Source organism: Calonectris borealis, chromosome 9 (assembly GCF_964195595.1).
Source record: "Calonectris borealis chromosome 9, bCalBor7.hap1.2, whole genome shotgun sequence".
In the NCBI taxonomy this organism is placed as follows: Eukaryota; Metazoa; Chordata; class Aves; order Procellariiformes; family Procellariidae; genus Calonectris; species Calonectris borealis.
In genome coordinates, this window is record NC_134320.1 from 17,521,116 (window position 1) to 17,540,213 (window position 19,098).

Genomic DNA, 19,098 nt, shown 5'->3' on the forward strand with positions numbered 1-19,098 from the left:
TGAGCGAGGGTCCCTCTCCGTGAGCCAACAGGGCACTCGAGGTTGCTTATGAGAGTTTTTCACTCTTGCTTTCCCTGGCCTGGGCAGAATGCCTGTTTTGAAACTAGAAGGCAAAAAAAATAATAAAACCCTGCCTCCCTCCCTCCCAGATCTATCTATTTCCCTTTGACAAACAGTGATTTCATTTTTCTTCCCGTCCAGAATTTTTTTTTTTTTCCTCTTTTAAACTGAGCCCAAGCCAACGTGGCAAAAGGCTCTTTGCTCATGTCCTTATTTGTCAAACACGCCATCGCCGCGCCCTCACCACCATTCTGGGAACAAGCTCTCGCCTTCGCTGGCTGACTTCAGCCGAAGGGGAACTTAGCAAGACGACCCTCCCCCAGCCCCAACGCACTCTTTTCTAAAATGAACATTTCCTTTTTTTTTTTTTTTAAAAGCATTACAGTTAATAAGAAAAGACTTTAAATTTCCTTCCCCTTTCCTCCCCAGCCCTACTGTGAATCCGAACACGACGGTTCTAGATGGGAAAACAGAAATTACAAGAAAATGCCAGATCTATTGCAAAGGTATTTCACGACCCAGTCCTCCCGTGATTTCCGTCAGAGCACAAGCACCTCAAGGGAAGTCAGATACTAAAGTACCTTTTTGGATCTGATCCTAAGTGGCCAGTTCCACTGTCCAAATAGAGATCCAGAGATAAACAGGCCTATGAAAACTGGGCATTATTATTTTAACTGTTGCTCTTAAGCTACAACTTAAACTGTAATAACCTGTGCAGCTTTTAGCCGTCTGCTAACAGTAACGCACGAAATGATAATAAACTAAACATATATATTCTGCTGCCCTCATCAACTTCACACCTACTATAAAAAGCTTCACCTGGAGCCACAGCACACATATTTCATAAGCTGTCATCAGCACTCTGCCATCCAGAGAGAAATTTCTGTTGTAAAGGGGCTGATTTGCTGGACCAGATAAATTTCAAACTCTGGAGTAAATCTGGAGGGCTCGCACCGGGTCCGCAGGGGCCAAACCACCCCAGGCAGCAGCCTCAGATCTGGTCCATGCTCAGGAATGGGGTCATCTGCTCCAGCACTTACATTTAGCAACAGGGAAACTGAGGCACGGAAATGAAGTGGCCTGGCATCGGAGAGCAGAATCAGGCTTGACTTTAGTTTGTTGGAGCCCGATCCAACACATGCTCATGAGATCCCTGCCATCAGGCAACCATGTCCTGAGGGCTGAGAAAGGATTCACAGCAGAAGAAACACAGCTACTGTTCGTTCTGCTCCTTCAGCACGGGAATCTCCGTCTGGAGTCATGGAAATGATTGTGTTCAATGCACAAAGGCATCGAGCAGCTTTCTCCATTGCCACCTGCCCTTTTCCGCCATTTCTCGGGCCTTACGTCTTGCTTCAGCACGGCCTTTGCTGCTCCTGCAAGATAAGGAGCTGATCTTGCAACACGAGACCCCGCCAGCTCCTGACTTAGCCCTGGCTTTTGTCTGCTCCCAATCTCCTTCAGAGGATGGAAGGGAAAAGAAAGGGGAAAAAGGTGACAAGAGAGCCCAGATTAAAGGCAGGGACCCATGTTTGCTGCGTAGAGTACATCTGGGGGTGGTGACAGGCAGGAGTGCTGGGGTATGACTGGTAGGCTCGCCTTCCTCCGAACGGAATGCCATGCGAAGGAATCTCGCTCTAACCAAGCTCCTGCCAAAACCCAACGCTGTGAACACAGCTCCAGCCCCAGCTTCCCAAAGCCAGAGAGAAAAGGTGTGACAAATAGCAATTTCATGAGCTCAGCGGGGAAAAGCCGTCCCGTCGGGTGGTTCTACGTGACACGTAGAACACGTCCCAGTGACGGCCCCGAGCGGCTCAGGCACATCTTTGGACCCATTGCAGGAGGGAGGCATAAGGAGCTGAAGACACGAGACCCTTCCAACAAACACGTCGAGGTGCCCTTCTTGGGTGACCCGGCAAGGGGGACGCCTGACCCGGAGAAGCACGTGAGGCACCTCGGCCCCTTCCCGCTGCCCAGGCTCCTGCGCAGGCAGCCGTGCAGGCAGCGCCCTGCCCTCGCCAGGAGCCTGCTGCTTCGCCGCTTCCCAGGGCAGTCTGGAAGCTCCCCTGATCCCACGGGGTCCACTCTTCTCGGAGAGATAAGAGACAGAACAACGCTTGCCGGGGAATTACTTCATTCCCCCAAGGCTGGGAAAAGCCATGCTCTGCACTTGGCTAATGTCTCTGACGGCTGCAGCCTTTCCTGGCAAGGGAGAACGCAATCCCCATTAACCCCTTCCCTCTCGAAGGCTGCTTGTAATGCTGAAGCCATTGCAGGAACACGCTGAGACTTTGTGATAGCATCTGAACATCTCGCCAGAGGCAAGAGATCACAGGAAGCCCACGAGGGAGGGAAATGTTTTCTTTTTACAGAGGCACAAAGTAGATGAATTGACTCTGGAGTTTGTGGTGGGGTCAGGAACCAAGTCAGGTCTCTTCAATCGTGTTTAATGTCTGCCCGCTAGGCTATTCTCAGGTTCAAATCCATCGAGGGACACAGGACTGCCACAACCTTCCAGGGTCATCAAGGGCAGCCCCATGGCTGTGGATATGTGGTTACACAACTCTCATCAGCCTCACACTTAGATAACGCTCACTTTGCTCTCACCACTCCTTCCAGAAGGCTCTTCCAAACCTTTGCAGTCTCAGTGCTTAGAAACTTTCTAAACACCAGCATGAAGGTTCTTCTGGCAAGCTCAGCCTCTCCTGTTCCTGCACCAACACTCACCCGGAGCTGAAATAGTTCTTCTTCTCTGATGCTTATCCCCCAAATGTATTTCAAATTTGCAACCATATCCCCTCCTCAGCCTCCCTTTTGCTCAGCTAACAAGCCAAACTCTTCTGGTCTCCACTGGCAAGATCAGCTCCTCACTCCTTGATCACCTTGACAGCCTGTCCCTGCAGTCTGAATACATCTCTCCTGAATGTGCCTGAGCTACCACAACAGTACCTGGCACTCCAGGCAAGCCGGCAATGCCTGTACAAGGGTGCTCATACCTTTCAAAGGTGTTCAAGGTATGTCCCTACCCACACAGGACATGTCATCATCACCTGATGCATCTTAGAAGTTGCAGTTTCACCCAGATGGCAAATCTAGAGGATTCAAGCCAGCAAAAAGGGAGTGAAAAGGGTCTCCGTGACATCACTGGAGCCTGGGCCAGGGCTTATTTGCTTCACTTAATTTTAGGCATCTAAACAAAGCACTTTTAGGATCAGATTACTGCCCTTAAGTCTCTCCACAGTCCATGGAAGGAGATGGCCCTTCCAGAAAACAATTCATTCTGGGAAGATTTCACTCCCATCCGCCATCACAAGGACATAAGGCAATTAGTCTTCTAATTCAAGCCGGATGGGAAAAATCCTTTAATAGCCCAGCAAGTTTTGAATGGAAATATTCCCTACTTGGGAAACACAGCTTGCTAAAGCTGACTTGGTTGTTCCCGACACATGATTTTTAACCACAGCACTTTGCCACCTCGTTTTATTATCGTACATTGAGTTCCACGATTTTTGGATCAGTTCTGCACGAACGATAAAATTCTCATCTTCTTACCTGCACATTGAAAGTAACGTCATCCAGAGGGGGCGGGGGGGGGAAGGCACCTTGTGATGATGTGATGTTCCCGAGGTCATCCACAGGAGGTGGGGGTGGAGGAAGGAAGTCCCCTAGGAGAGAGAATGGGAGAACTTAGACTCACCAGCATTTCCCCACATCATGACATGGACGATCAGGATGAACTCTGCAATACTCACCGCTCTGCCATCGGTTTTGTGGCACGGGAAATAACACATCGTTTAACTATTAAATGCTCAGCTGCACCCCTCGCTGCTTCAGAAGATGGCTACGACAGCTCAGTAACTTTGGCAGATTGCTTAGAGGTGCTCAGACCCCGCAGCAGAAGGTGACTTGCCACAAGGCCTGAAGGCACCAACAACCAGCTCCACAGACCAAAGCTTGCATCTCAAACCTGCCGCAGGCAACTACAAAACTGCCCCACGTCCAGCCTTGCATTGGATCCCATCCAGTTCACCCCCCTTGTGTGCTAAATTATGCTGGCTCTTCTTGATCACTATAAAGACAGCATCGGATGCTGCCTAAAAGCAGGGATTCCCTGTTGCAGAGGACACCTGGAGGGCTGGAGCTGGAGCCCAAAATGTAGACCAGCCCATCTCCTGCATCCCTGCTGCTGGCAGGTAGCCATGCTCTTTGCATCTCCCTCTTCCTATAGGGACCTCATAGCTTCAATGTAAAGAACTGCTGGGAAGATCACAGGCTCTTCTCAGTGACTACAGCCACATGATAGGCCAGTTGCAAGCTCAGAAGCATCCACCTCTTTTAACTCTGAGGAGGTTTTTTACATGGGGCTGATATACAAAATATCTACACTTTAATTTGCTTGTCTTAAACTTCCAAAAGCGCTGATATGAAGACAAAGCAGCATACTGGCTGTGAAGCCATCCGGCTTAGCGTAGAGATGGGAGATGTCTCCTTGAGAACTTCATGGGAGGTGGGAGCACAAAGGAGAAAACAAGGACAGAGCAGCACAGGCTGCGGGCAGCAGGACGCCGGGCTCTGAAAGCACCTCCTAAGGATGGAAAAAAGGGCATTTGCCATCAGCACTGGATTTGGCTCCTGGGGAGGCAGCTGCCTGTAATTTGGACCACTTTGGTGTGTTTTTATTTCTTCTCATAAAGCTTGATGCTGCAAGTAGAGCTGTTCGCTGTTGGCTCTCCTGTGTGCAGCATCTGGGATGGAAGTTCAAGATGAATAAAAGTATGATATTTCACGTGTATAGGAACTGTTGCTTTTGGAGGGTTTTAACCCTTTTGGGAGGAAACATGGGTTCCTTACTTGACCCTCCACGTCTCCATGCAGTGCCACACAGTCTCCCGGCTACAGGGCCTCAGCGCCATCCCCAAATACCAAGGAGCAGGCTCCAAACCACTCAGAGAAGCCAAACCCCAGTGACCCGCAGTCCTCTGGACCCCCCATGCCCAGGTTCAAAGCCCCGGGCTCAGCCCGCCCCAGGCACGGGCAGCACTGCCGGCACGACACCTTCGTGCTATTTGCCATGGGAAGCAGATGGGAAAGGTTTTCTGTTTGGTTTCAAATCGCTCTCTGAAAGGCACAAACTTCCCCTAGGACTTTGAGGGATCTTATTTCCCAGGAAAGTAATTTCTTCCCATTTTCCCCAAAGTGAGCATGGATAGGACTCAAAAAAAACCCTCTGAATCCCTAAGAAAGTATCATCCTAAATACAGATGCACAAAGACAGTTCGAAACCAACACACTGAAAACTAATTTAAGACAACCATGTCGCTCCAATACATAAAATCCCATGAAACCCACTGGCTCATGACATTATAGAGTTCAAGATTGATTTTTAAAAACAATTATGTCCAATAAAATCTGCAGTAGCCCCCTCTTTGCCTTATAATTAATCCAATCTTTTATTTCAAATCATATGAAATACGATACAGACTAAGAAGAAAAGAAGAAATATTTGAAATATCTTGGTGTTTAGTTCTAAAAAATGCTGGAATGTTTGAGTGCTAAGTAAACTTTTCTCCTTTGCTCTGAAAATGACCCTCCAACCAACCAACGTGATTTTGCAAACAAATTCAACTCCAGCGGACGCATACTTCCCAAAGAATACACTTCAGATGGTGTTTCTCCAGTTAGTCCTGGCTTCAATGCCAAAGACTCATCTCCCTGCACAGCACATTAGTCAGACACTCTTGCTTTATTACAACCCTTTAAAACACCTAAGCAAAATCGAGGTAGAGAATGTGTTGAAGGGGATGAGACAGGGAAAGAGACAGGGTTTGTATATAAACAGAAGGGAAAAATAACAATTGCTGTAACAGAAGGGGAAAACAAGGATTGCTAGAACAAACACAAAACAAATACCATTTTGCCCCTTTGGAAGATTTGTTCCTCCTGAAAGAAAAAAAAAACATTGGCAAGATTTTTCAGAAAAGGAGCAAAGGAGAGAAACAGAGCAGAGCCCTTTTCTAGAGTTTGGAAGAAAACACTTTTCTTTGCAGTAGGAGACAGCTGGCTTTACCGCATCCCAGCCCAGCCCTGCTGACTCTGTCCTCTGTGTCAGATAAGCTGCTGGCTCCGCTCTCCCCACAAATGGGAAGGTTTTTAGACTGGGAAACAGAGAGCAGATGCCTGATGAACTGGGAGGACCTTGCAGATGTTTGGCCTTTTCCTGGTCCTCTGTGAACAGATGGACTTTTCTCCTTCACAGCTTTAGTTATTTATTCTGCCACTGCACTTTCCTCTTTCCCACACACAGCCATAGGACCTGATGCTGTTCCCACTGCACTCGCGGGAGAGTATTCCCTCGGATGCAGGAGGGAAAGCTGTTACTGTATTATTATTATTGGCATTGCTGGAAGTCTCCCTCCGGCAGAGAGGGAAGCATGCAAAGACTGTAAAATCTTGTCCTGAGCAGCGTACGGTTTTAGATGACCTGTGGAAGAAACAGGTCTATGTTTGAGGGAGTAAAGGAGGAAAAAAAGCTGAAAGCAAGCTTACGCTCCCTTTAAACAGGATCTCCCTACAATGCACCTCGGGGACCTTCCCTCACCCCTGAAGCTTTGCAAGCCAGACCGATTTCACTTGCTTAGAGCCGGGCAAGCCGTGGGAGGAGGCAGGAAAGTCCATGTGCAGGCAGAGCATATCACTGCTACCCACTGCTGACCACCTCCAGCGCCAGCCAGCTACGTGGGGAGCCGTCTGGGGAAGGGACCGTCCCCTGCTCCGCATGGATGCACCGGCAGCCGCAGGGGAAATGGGGCTCTGGGGTTACCAGTTAACCATGGGTTGGTGGAGGACACGTCCCACCCTGAGCGCTCACCCTCTCCTGCCTGATTTAACCCCTCTGTGAATAAGGGAAAAGGCTTATTAGTATCGATGGCTGCTCAGCACTGAGGTCGGCGTTTTGGTTGACATTCAGCTGGCATCAGCCTGAACACTTGGACGTACTTAAATTATGAGAGTGACTGCACCGAGCTCCATAAATGGAGAGACATCAAGGCACCTCCAAGAGGCAATTTATACTTCAAGGCAGGTGAAATCACCTTCCAACGGCAAGCTCCCCCGCGGATGCAGCCTGGGGCAGGCACGTTTGCAGGCAGGGAGCCGCATCCTGCCCCTCCTCGCACCGCGGCACAGCCTGCCTTCAGCTCCCGCAATGAGAAATCTCTACCCATTACCATACGTTTAGAGGAGAAAATAAACACTCCTCGTTGCACCAGCCACTCGTTTCTTCTTCTTACAGCTGTGAAGACCGTGAGTCAACCTACAAAAGGGCTGCGCAGTGCGACACATGCGCCAGCTCGGTTATTTCAGATACGACGGCGCAACGTGCCGTGAAACCGCAGCTCTGAGCTCTTCTCTCGGCACCCGTGCCCGCTCTGCACCGGAGCATCACCCAGCACAACCATGAGAGATTATACTGTCAGTCCCAGCAATGCTCTCCCCTATATTTTACAATCTAGTAATTAGACAGAAATTAAGTCAGTCCATCACAGCTACGTTGGGAAACGATAGCAGAGCCACCAAGAGAAGTGGTGCCGCCCAAGCCCCAGCCTGGCTAATGGCTCCAAACAAATCTGTGCCAAAATCTGCCCTCTTACACTTTCCAAGGAGATTTAGACATTTCATTATTACACTTTTCAAATGCACAAATAAAAAATTCAACGTTCAAAGCCTGAACAGATGTCTACATCAGCACGAGCCTGTCAGACTGAATAGAAACTCTTGAATTTTTTGCCATTGGCTGCCTGATGCCTTCTGGGTACAAGTACAAGCTGAGAAAAACATCCTGTCTCATGCACCAAGCACCTTTCTCACTTACAGTCTGACCTTTAAATTTTTAAGTGAACTTCAGTTTTTTGCAGGATCAGGCTTATATGTCTCAAGCCTTTGTTTTCAGGGAGATATATCTGCCAGTCAACAAATGAGTTGCAGCACAGCAATTGCCTCCTCCCTTGACTGACTGACACAGTTGTTTAGACATGAAGATTTGCAGCTTTGAAACTTCTAGACACGAAGATGATCTCACATGTTCAGTAAGAAGAGACTGTTTGGGGGAAAAACCCTCGGAAACACAAAAACGCAAAGCATCGTATTTTTCCCTGAAACAATAACTTACTGAAATCTATCAACCACCAAAACAGGGTTCACATTGGTCTTCCCAGATCTCTGGCTGACATCTGAAGACTATATGCCCAGATGTTTTTCATTTTTCTCCTTCAAAAAAAAATAGCCCTTTCTCATTGTCATCTTGATAATTTCTGACCCTGAAGCTGGTACAGGATTGCTTTGAATCACCCGAAAAACACAGCTCTCCCCTGACTCAGGGACCAGAATAAGGACAGTGATGGAGCAAACCCCCACTGATGTGTTTCTATTCCGATCCAAACAGACTCCATTTGGGAAAGCACTGGGCAGATACAGGCATTTCCCATTGCCCTGTCAAGTATTTAACTTTTACTGCAGAAATCCAAAGTTTGCAATTTGAGGGTGATCTACATTGAAACAATTAAGATTTACACTTAAACACTAATTCATTTAGCAGTGGGCTAAAATCCTTTTGGTTGAGGCTACCATGAACCCGTATTCCACAATAACCATTGCAAAACCCTGCAGAATATTGCAGTATTACTAAGTAGTCTGGGAAACCTCACACTGCAGAAGTGACGCTGCAGGATTTTTGTAGAAAATTTCAGCTAGATATGACCTGGTGTCTCTTAGGTGTGAACACACATCTTACTAAGTTTCCCAAAATGAACATTTTCCTGTAACATCTGTATTTAACACATATCACTGGACAAGGAAAGCACACAATTAAAATCACGTTTTGTGTCAGCGCATCCTGGGTCAAAACCATGTCATGAGGGGTCACCGACATCACGTCAGTGCAGGGGAAACCATCACGTGATTACACACCAGCTCCACAATCTACCCAAATATACCACATTGACCTATGATTCCTAAAATAAAGCAGCTCCACCAACCCAAAGCGCTGTTTAAATTACCACTCTCCTACCAATCACTAATTCTACCATTTGAACTACTTTTGCTAATCAGCTACTGTATTAATAAGCAAGAGGGAGAAAAAAGAAAACCACACTGGCTAATTTCATCCTCAGCATTTGAAAGAGTCTGTCAGGTAGTTGCACTGAAAATTTACTTCACCACCTGCTAGCTGAAATATTGCTTTTATGGATTTATATTGTATTAAAAGGTCACTGGCTGTTTAAGTCTTAAACAGTTTTAATCATTCTAAAAGTCTCTTAACAGTAAGAAAAGGAAGCTCAGAACAAACAGCAGCAGGGATTCTAATTAAAAGGGCCAATTCATCTAATTTTATTTGGGGTTAATTATTCAGGATTCACTCTCTGATGTGTAAGGAATAGCAATTAGTAATTTTAGTGATTTGAGGAACATTGGAGGTGTAATCAGTTAAAATGAGTGAGTGTTTACAACACAAGATGTTGAATTAGTTTCTCCCAGCTGGAGAACAGGAACATTAGTCCCCTACAGTTTAGGACTATGAATCGCAGTCCTGCTTAAAATATTCTCTTCAAAGAAAAAAAAAAAAAACAACCAAACACACGCCAACAATCATCTGGTAATTTTGTTTACTACGTGGGAAGTCAATAGGCAACACATACCATGGCAGCCTATGCATCCTCACCTCCACCTTCATCCGCTCCTCCACCTACCCAAACCCCTGGGATTCATTGGAAACAATTCCCAGCATTTCTCCTATCTGCACAACTTCAGCCGCACTAGCACCCTCCTGCCACGCTGCCTTTTACCCCAGCCAGCTGAGATAATGAAAGAAGCAGCCTGTGAAACTTTCAAATGTTAATTAACTTCGGTGGTTCAATATACAGAGGAAAAATGACCGTGCGATTAACTTAAAACCTCTAGGTACCATTCCTCCTGCAAACACAAATCCAAAATAGCTCCGCTGGAATCGCTCTGGATTTCTTCCAGCGTTACTAGATCCAGAGTAAGTTACTAAAGCTTTCGGGAGTAGCAGATGAGACTCTGATGGGGACAGAGGAGCCGCGTGGGAGAGTGCTAACAGGGAGATCCAACGCTGGCCGCTTTGACATTTGGGTCTGACTGAGGCAGCAGCTCAAAAGCCATTTTTTCCACTTCTCAAGAGAGAACTGGGTTTTACCACCATTTAGGCATCGCCAGGTACTTTGGTGGGACTGGAGCTGGACCCCTTGCATTGCCTACAAGTTTGTGACCGCTGAAAGGAGCGGCGTTGGCACACCGTGCCAGGCTCACCTCAGATGATACAGCTTTTACTAAGCAACTTGATTTAGCACAAACAGATGCTATCTTTGGTGTCCTGTACACAGATCTTTCACTCCAGCTCTGGTCACCAGTGGGGAAAATCCCACCCACCTCTGGTTCACATCAGAACTCGCTGACCTCCCTCTCAAAACACCCCAAAGGCAGTAATTAGCACGAGGGTAGGAAACAAGGGCTCAGTTCCCCAAATTATGCAAAACCTCAGCCGCTTCGCCACAGTGGATGCCCCTCATTGTGAAAACAACACTTTTTTTGATGAGACTGCGTTTTTATTCAGCTTCTGTCTGCAGATACCTAGCCGTGCCATCCTTCCCAGCCAAAGGCAACCGATGCTCCTGCAGCCCCGATAGTTGCAGGTACAGGCACGTATAACCACACGCTGGGTTGTTTTCCCACACACACATCAGCCGAATATCCTACACATTGTACGCTTACCATACACGCCGCTAAGTATAAAGGCATCGATACAAGGCTGCATTTTGATTCTTCAGCTTATTTTTCTGTATGACTGTGGGGCAAAGCATTCCAGCTAATGTCCCATGCCAACCTCTCTGCAGTAGAGAGGACTTATTTTGCTCACCGCAACAACCCAGTTTGTAAACATGATGTGAATAAGCCAGTTCTGCTCCCGCTCAGACCATGTTACACATAACAGTTCTCTCTGTAACGCTGATATCTGCTTAGAGGAGAGGTCTGCTAGTATCAGAACTCAGCTCTACAGAAAATAAATCAGTCCTTTACTAAAGCTTAGTGAAGGACTAAAGTTGAGCCAATGCAAGAAACAGCCCACGGCACTGTAAAACTTTAATTAAAATCTGTGCTAAAATAGAAGGAGGACGAAGAGCCATAAGATTAACAGAAAAGCTCTAAGTACCGTTCCTTGTCATAGACTTCTTTTAGGACTTTAGGGATGTCACCTAGCCCCACCATGCCTCACTCCACGGGCATGCAAAGCCTTCCTTTGCCTTCCCTCCAATGTTTATTTGTAGACATAAGGATAGAGTCTGTCCTTCTTGGTCTGTGCAGCAATTAGTATGATGAGACCGCTTTCAGTTGCAGCTGCTCAGGTCCAATAACGGGGACAAAAGTAGTTCCAAATTATTTTTAAAAAGTGACAGAAAACAGCCTGCTCAGATGGAAAGATTTCAACACAAACAACTGGAAATATACTGGAAATCAGGACATCTAAGTCAGGAGAGCAAACCCTGCCCTCAGAGGGGAAACACGGGCTGCATTCCCACACACCATCCCTCTCCTCTGCAGAGCAAAAGGTCCATGAAACAACTCAACGAGGGAAATGCTGCCTCACTCAGAATAAAACCGAAACGGGTTATCTATTTGTTTTTTAGATTATGGTGTTCAACTCATTTGTTCATTGCTAAGAGTCCTGACAAGAGTTGACATACGCAGTAATTTACTAAAGAGGGCTGTTGTGACAGTTGAAAAAAATGAGCTACGCCACTGGATTACGACCTCGCTCTCCCCGGCTGTTGTTGTGTGGCACAATCAAAACGAATCTGGTTTTTCGGTCAGCTTTCTCCCCTGAGGAGGCAGGCAGGGAAGATGGGGACTGTGTCTTTTAGATACATCCTTTCTTATCTCCAACCAAACCCTCTCTGTGCCTAGTGATGAAATACAAAACACTGCACAGATCGCAAAAAAACATCTCCCAGAGCTCTTCATTGCCAAGGGACTTCCTCAAGTTTTGGAAGCTGCAGCCAACAGTTTTTAAGCAATCTCAGACTTAGCTTTGCCTATAACTGTTTTCGTGTTGTTTTCCTACTTTGGGAGTGAATTGTAATCTGAGCGGTCAGAGGAAACCCGATGTGCTACAGCCTTGGCTTGAGCCTCGGAGCCAGCAGTGGCCCCTGCTGCAGAACATCTGGAAGCGCTGGATCCATTCTGCTTGGCCCAGTGTGCAACGGAGAGGGATAACAAAACCCACTGCCATAACTAGACCATTTCCCTGGGTGATGCTGTCAACCTTCCTGCAAGGTGTCCTCTTCACAAAGTCTTCTGCTGCTGGCTTGAGAAACTGGAGCAAAAACTGCAAGTGGGAAATGCATGTATGGCTCTCAGATGAACTGATCAAACAAACCCCCATAAACTGATTTCCAAACTGGCTCATGTAGTTCCTCCCATCCTCTTCCCCACTCCTCCCTATGTAACTCTTATAAACATCCAAACTTGGAAAGATTAAAGCAAAACATGTGTCTTTATCAGATGTGTCTTAGTTCACTGTTCACCAACACAAACAGCCCTGGCTTTCTTCCTTCTATTGCAATTAGTCAGGGCTACTGGGAAGCAGAAAAACTAGCTAGATTTTCTTCATGCTACAAAATTAATCGCTTTCTTATTCACAGTTGTAACAGTTGATAATAAATTACATCCTTAATCCCTGAAGATAATTTAAGATAAAATTAAATGTTGGATAAATAGAACTCACCTCTATCATCTTCTTTCAAAATAAATAACTAATGCTCCATATCTCCATATATAAATTTATATAAATATGTATTTATATGGAGTAGAGGTGGTTTTTGTGGAGGGAGTTTGGTTCCTTTTGCTGGTACCTACTAGAAATGTCACACATGATCTGGCTAGACCATGGAAGAGAAATGGGATTATAATCAAAAGAAAAAAAAAAAAAGGCGGGGGGGAGTATCTTCCCCTGGGTAGATTCCACCTGGAAGTGCTCTACATCTTCTCTGCTGTACTTGTGGATAACAGGGAATGCAGAAGAGAAAAAAATGCAGGCTTTCTCTTCTTTGAGATTAATGTTACCCTAAAACACTGATGCACAAGCTTTCTGTGCCAGGGATCACTGCCCAACACCCCGAAGTTACTATACACACTTACATGTGCAGTTATTGCCATATTTTGAGCAGAAATGCTTTAAAATTTACACTTTTGCATAATTCAGCAAAGTAACTGGTTAGAAAACAACGTGCTAAACTGACTTTTTAGATAAGTAACTACATTTATGTTTTCCATATTCCACAAAATCCCCCACCGAGAACTGCCCCATCCTTCTCCTTGCTGGTCAGAGCCCAGAGCACCGCGGTGAGGAAAACAAGAGGAGAGCGAGCACTTCCCGTCAGGAGCATCCTAAAGTGGGCGAGGAAGAGGTGAATGACAGAGGCACAAAAAGGACTTCCCAAGGATGGGAATGATATTCCCATTCATGACACTGATGATATTACAATTCACTCCCTAAGCTGATCCAGGCAGACTGCCTTTTCTCAGAATAGAAGCAGGGATAAATGGTGGCAGTGTGGTACCTGTGCTGGTTTTGGGGGACACGTGGCTCTCATCTTGCGTTCCCAACAGGAATGACCATGATATTGTAGCTATCCAAGCACACATTTCAAGCTTTTGACCATTCTGAGAAAGCAGTCGACCAAACCGGCAGTTCTGTTGTAACTCTGCTCAGCATATGGTGCCTCCCTTCCAGAGAGAAAGTATTAGGGTCTGGCACCGGTCCAGGGTAGCTGAGAGGGTGCCCTTGCAGTAAAACATACACCACACCAAACGCTGGGTCAATTATTTGGTGGAGAAACCTGGGGGAGATCGTTTTCAGATTTAATTCAAACTTTTCTATTTAACCAATAGAAAATTAATTACTGAAATATTTGTGGATATTGTTAAAAGGAAAAATGTGGAAGAAAATGAAAATCTTCTGCAAAGATTGTGGTTTTGTTTGAAAAGCCAGAGATTTTATTCTTGAAATAAAATGTTGTGGAAAAAAATGATAACAAATTGTAGTAACATATTGCTACAGTTTCTAGGCTGGACTTTTGAAGTGTTCACTCTGAGGTTTGGTTTTCCCTCAGAGCTGCTACTTGGACAATTTTAGGCAAAAAAAAAAATTAGGTTAGGTGGGGAATCTCTCTTGATTTTCTTTCATCCTAACTTCTTTTCCAGCCCTGCTGCAGGAAAGTGCAAATCCATGCTTTTCAGATTAATGATTGATCTTCATTCTAAATCCCCACTCCAATATAATAACCTCTCAGAAAACAATTAAAATGGATATATTGTTTGAGTGTGTGCTCAGGGAGCAAGAGAAGAGGATCTGAGCACAAATCCCTCTATCTTCTATGAGCACAAAAACCTCTATCATACTTTGAGACCTGCTGATGCCTGCAGTGACATACAAAGGTTTTTCGCCGTAACATGTGCATCTCCCCACACTACCAGAAGCACATTCCTGGAGCAGTGAATGGGAAGGAAAGAGTGCTTAGCAGCAAAGGGGGAAGAACGGATGGTCCATCTCAACTTCTAACAAAAATCCCTCCATCAGCGAGATTGAAAGAATAGAACTTTTCCTCCATCAGGCAGAAGATGCTGTAGGAAGGAGAACGACTTCCAATTCGACGTTACTAGCAAGTGTAAAGAGCCAGAGAGAGTCCAAGCAGGCAGTTTGCTCAGAAATTATTTTAATGCACAGAGATGCCTGATGTGCTGAGGCTGTATGATGAATCATGGAGCCCACATCATTCAAAGTTGCTTATTAGCCCGGTTTCGTGAGCTCTGAGAATTTTGGAGCCAATGTCTCTACTTTCTTCATGAATCACAACAAGGAGAGAAGCATCTTCTGGGCCAACTGCTCTGGACTGGCTTGTCTCCACCCTGGTTAGTGCTCTCTGTAGCAGACTGGTTCCATCAACACTATCCAGCCCCTGGTCTAGATCTCTCCCATGACCGAAGTGGTGCCCTGGAGCTGAGAACTATCACTTCTCTCTTGCCTTTTTCCAGTCCCAAGTGAAATAATGGGAAGACTGTGTTGCTGCCTGCCACCGTGATGTTTTTACAGGATAATGATGAGAAAGCATGCTGTCTGCCCTGGTAAGAGATATTCAAGGGTGAAGAGTTTTCTTAGAGGACCATCTTTGGCACAGGAAGACAAACTTGAGAGACACAGCCCTAGTGCCTGCCTAGAGAAGAAGAGAAGCGTCCTCCTTTGGAGAGCACTAACCAGCTTTGCTAAATCAAACCAAACAACAGCAGGTTTTGAAAACTCACACTGCAATTTTGCGATGCGTGACTTGCTGCATACAGTCATCCAAGGTGACTGCTTCATGCAAAAGCAAAGCTCGTTCCTAGAGGATTTAAACAATCACAGTCAGATTTCCTTGATGAAAGACACCCAAGTGAGTAACAACCTGATTTAAAGAGAAAATGTGGCATGTTTGGGTACCTGGGCTGTCAAGAAAACAAGTAGTAATCAAGAACACACCTGAGAATGATCTGAAATTAGCCAATTTTTATCTTTCTACACAAAGGAAGAATTTTAAGTTTAAAAATGCAGGCATAACCTAGTTTTAAAACCCAGTACCACATCTAGGCAAAACCTAGATGAGGATGTTGAAGATCATTTAAGGAACAGGATTCTCTGCTTTCAAGAGACTGAGAGATTTACTCTATCTCCTTATCACGCCATACATATCACATCATGTCATGGTGATTAGCATCTTCCTTGATTAAAATCTTTAATTCTATGGGATTTAAAAGGCTAATTTGAGAGCCACTCAGACAAGAGCCCAAGGCTGGAGCTGATCACAAGCACAGAACGGCACGCTGAGACTGCCGCACTGATATCTGTTCCCCTGGTTCTTCAAAATGTTGCAGCTAAAATCATCTAGCCAAGATGGATAAACAAAGGTGTGTGTCAGGTCAGCCAGCAAAATCTTTCAAGGCAATGGCTCCACAGTCATCATGAGAAAGAAGATAAAACCTACTTTGGCTCTCCTTTACTACGTATTTAACATTTGCAAGAGAAAAAGCAGATGTCTGCTTAAAGCTTGGGATGATGCACGCCATCTTCAAGCTATTCTTGAGCGAAATGTTTAATGTTTCATGTGGTTTGGAAATGGCTTAAATTCCCTGCTGAATCTTTCATGCCCATACACAATTTAGCCTTTATCAAAAAAATCCCCTTCAATTATGTACTCTGCAGAAAATGCAGAAATTCTTCAGAAGGATTCTAGCAACTTTTTTTCCCCCTTTTTTGGTTTGTTGTTTTTTGGCTTGCTAGGGTCTGTATAAAATATCCCTACTGGGATATGCCCACTGAAGTTAGCTGGACTTCACCACTCGTGCTTCTCACAGAAAATCAACTCCACTTTCTTTCCCTCTCTCTCTCCATGCCTTTATTTTAATTGAGGGGAATAGGAGCACTGGACAGGGGTAAAAGGTTGCAAACTTCTGAAAGGACCCTGCTTTTTACCCTGATACACAATATGGAGCTGTAAATCCGCAGCAGCGGGGCCGCCGTGGAGCAAACCCGGCAGGCGGGCAGCCTTTGGGCAATAAAGCCTGCAGAAGGCACGCCGCTCCCAGTGCAGGAGATGCGGCAGGAAAACAGGCGTAAGTAGAGCACTGCAACGTGTCAGCTATTCCTGGAGGCAGAACAGCCCCTCAGGAGCTATTGCAGGAGAGCGAAGTGAGGACAGCCCTGGACCACGCTAACCCACGTCACAGGCATCCCCAGGAACATAAAGCCATCCTCCCATGTTCTGTCCTGCCGAGCAGCTCAGGCTAAACATACCGTCTCTGTGCTGCTTTTGTTCTCTGAACACCTTCATTTTGCTGAGCATACATCCCCTAAGGTTCCAGGAATATTAGCATAAGTCACACACAAATATTATTTTAAAGAGTGATTCCCATAGTTCTCCTATTTTTGGAGATGCATCTTAAAAAAGCTTCCCTAATATACTGGAACAGGACCCATATTATCTCTTCATAACAGGAATCCAGCTTCTAGGCTTCTAAATTCATTGGTAAGCAGTTCAGACTTCCTTTTATACTGTAAGATTTCCTTCCCATAAGGTGCAAGATATATGGCCTCATGGGAAAAGCAGCTTTATGAAGAGGAAGCTACATGTGCCAGAATTGTTCTCTTCCATTACTTGCAACATCCTTTCTCTTTCTTTTAGAGTTTTAGTAGAGTTGGTCACCAGAAGAACCTGCAGCAAAAACACCGATACCCTCAGTAGAGCATCTACCTGCTAAGAGCCCCAAACAACATCTGCTTTTCTGCAGAGCCTTCTCGATGTCCAGAAAACATGTGTTTTCTGTGATGCCTTTGCTAATAGACTTACTTTCTGCTGTTCCCACAAGAACAACGTTTGAGGAATGGATGGCTCACCAGTAATCTCCTACCTACATATATTTTTGTAGAACTTCATTGAAGAGAAGGATGAAGAAGGAAAAAAGAAGGAGAGAAAACACATTCAGTACTGACCAGTGTTACAGGGAGGAAAAAAAAAAAATTAAAAATCTGGTGTCTGATGTTCCTACACATGATCCAGAGAAATGTTCCCCTTGTGCATGCACGTGCTTGCATGTAGCACGGACTCAGTTACACGCTTAAGTTCAAGTGCATGCTTAAATGTTACGTCCCACAGGCCTTCAGAAAGCATGTATCAAATTAGGCATTTGTTGAAATGCTTTGCTAAGCAAAAGGATCAGTTTATGTACTTTCCCCAAAGATTCTGCTGAAAAGAGGCTGAATGGTTGCAGTGGTACCTCTCAGGAGATCCCCCATTCTTCCCCGAAGCATTCATTTGCTAGGATTTCACTCTTGCACATTCAGCTTTGGGGAATCAGTATGGGAAACCGGGACCAGGGAATTTGCAGCATTAGAAATGACAGTATTACCAGGGGTAGCTAATGTAACCACAAATCCCTCCCACTGATCCAGATCACACACTCCACCAGGGCCACTGACATCTCTTCAATTTCTTTTAAAACCTCCTCTAAGGGGTATAATCTCCCCAAATCCAAGCAGAGGGAAATCCAGGGTTCCCCCAACTCAGAAACTACTTGATTTGGGACAAAAAGAATCTGCTGCCAGGAGGACTGAATGGAGTTGCTAAAAATAAGCAAATATTCCCAGTGTTTCTGCACTCCTCTCCCTGAAGTGAAATGATCAAGAGGATTCATTTTAGAGTATGCACAGTTTTAAGGTGAAAAAACCCAAGTTGCATCTTAGCTTTTAAGCAAAGACCACATGGAAAGTCTATCATTAGAAATGCCAAAGGGAGAATAAACTCAAAGTTCGCTCCAGGATGGAAAGGTCATTTCTAGTCATCCTTCTTTTAAAAGTTCTCAGAAGCGCTCAAGCGTTTTGTAATAAGATGGTTTTCTTTCAGTTTATCAACTTGATTTCCTCCAAAATAAATTAAAAAAACTCCAAAACAAAATAAAAATCACCAAACAATACAAGACAGAAACTTTAAAGGCAGGCGCCAGCTCTCTTTTTTCTTCTCCAGAGCAAGAGAGTCATTAAATTTTTAATGAATTATTGTTTAGATGACAAGAAATGCCACAAAGATGATCTGTTGATTCCACCCAAGAGTGTTTACTTAGAGCTTCATGGGGAGATTTATGAGACGACAGGCAACAGACAACCTGTCAATGAAGTCTGAGAAGCAACGCTTCGCTTATCAGGTACCGATGTTGATGAAGAACATGTCAAGCTGATGAGAAATGGATCAGGTTTCACCACTGTGTTCAAAGCAGCGTCCCAGACCCCCCACAAAGACCATATGCCAGCTGACCGATACAAATCCACCAGCCCATTTGCATCACAACTACCATGCTTGTGGTCATAAGATCCGAGAAGCTCAGTAAGGACCTCCTTAGGGCTAAAGATGCCTTCTTAACTCCAGCAGCTCACATATGATG

The 19,098-nt window shown here is 45.4% G+C and overlaps 1 protein-coding gene across 13 annotated transcripts in view; it reads right to left on the reverse strand.

The window, feature by feature from the left end:
• LPP (LIM domain containing preferred translocation partner in lipoma) overlaps window positions 1-19,098 on the reverse strand; it is a 349,989-nt gene that overhangs the window by 186,774 nt on the left and 144,117 nt on the right. For all 13 annotated transcript variants that reach the window (XM_075157104.1, XM_075157110.1, XM_075157103.1 and 10 more), the window contains one exon: window positions 3,613-3,725. In XM_075157104.1, coding sequence (XP_075013205.1) covers window positions 3,613-3,725 — 113 coding nt within the window. The remainder of the gene's footprint in view (window positions 1-3,612; window positions 3,726-19,098) is intronic.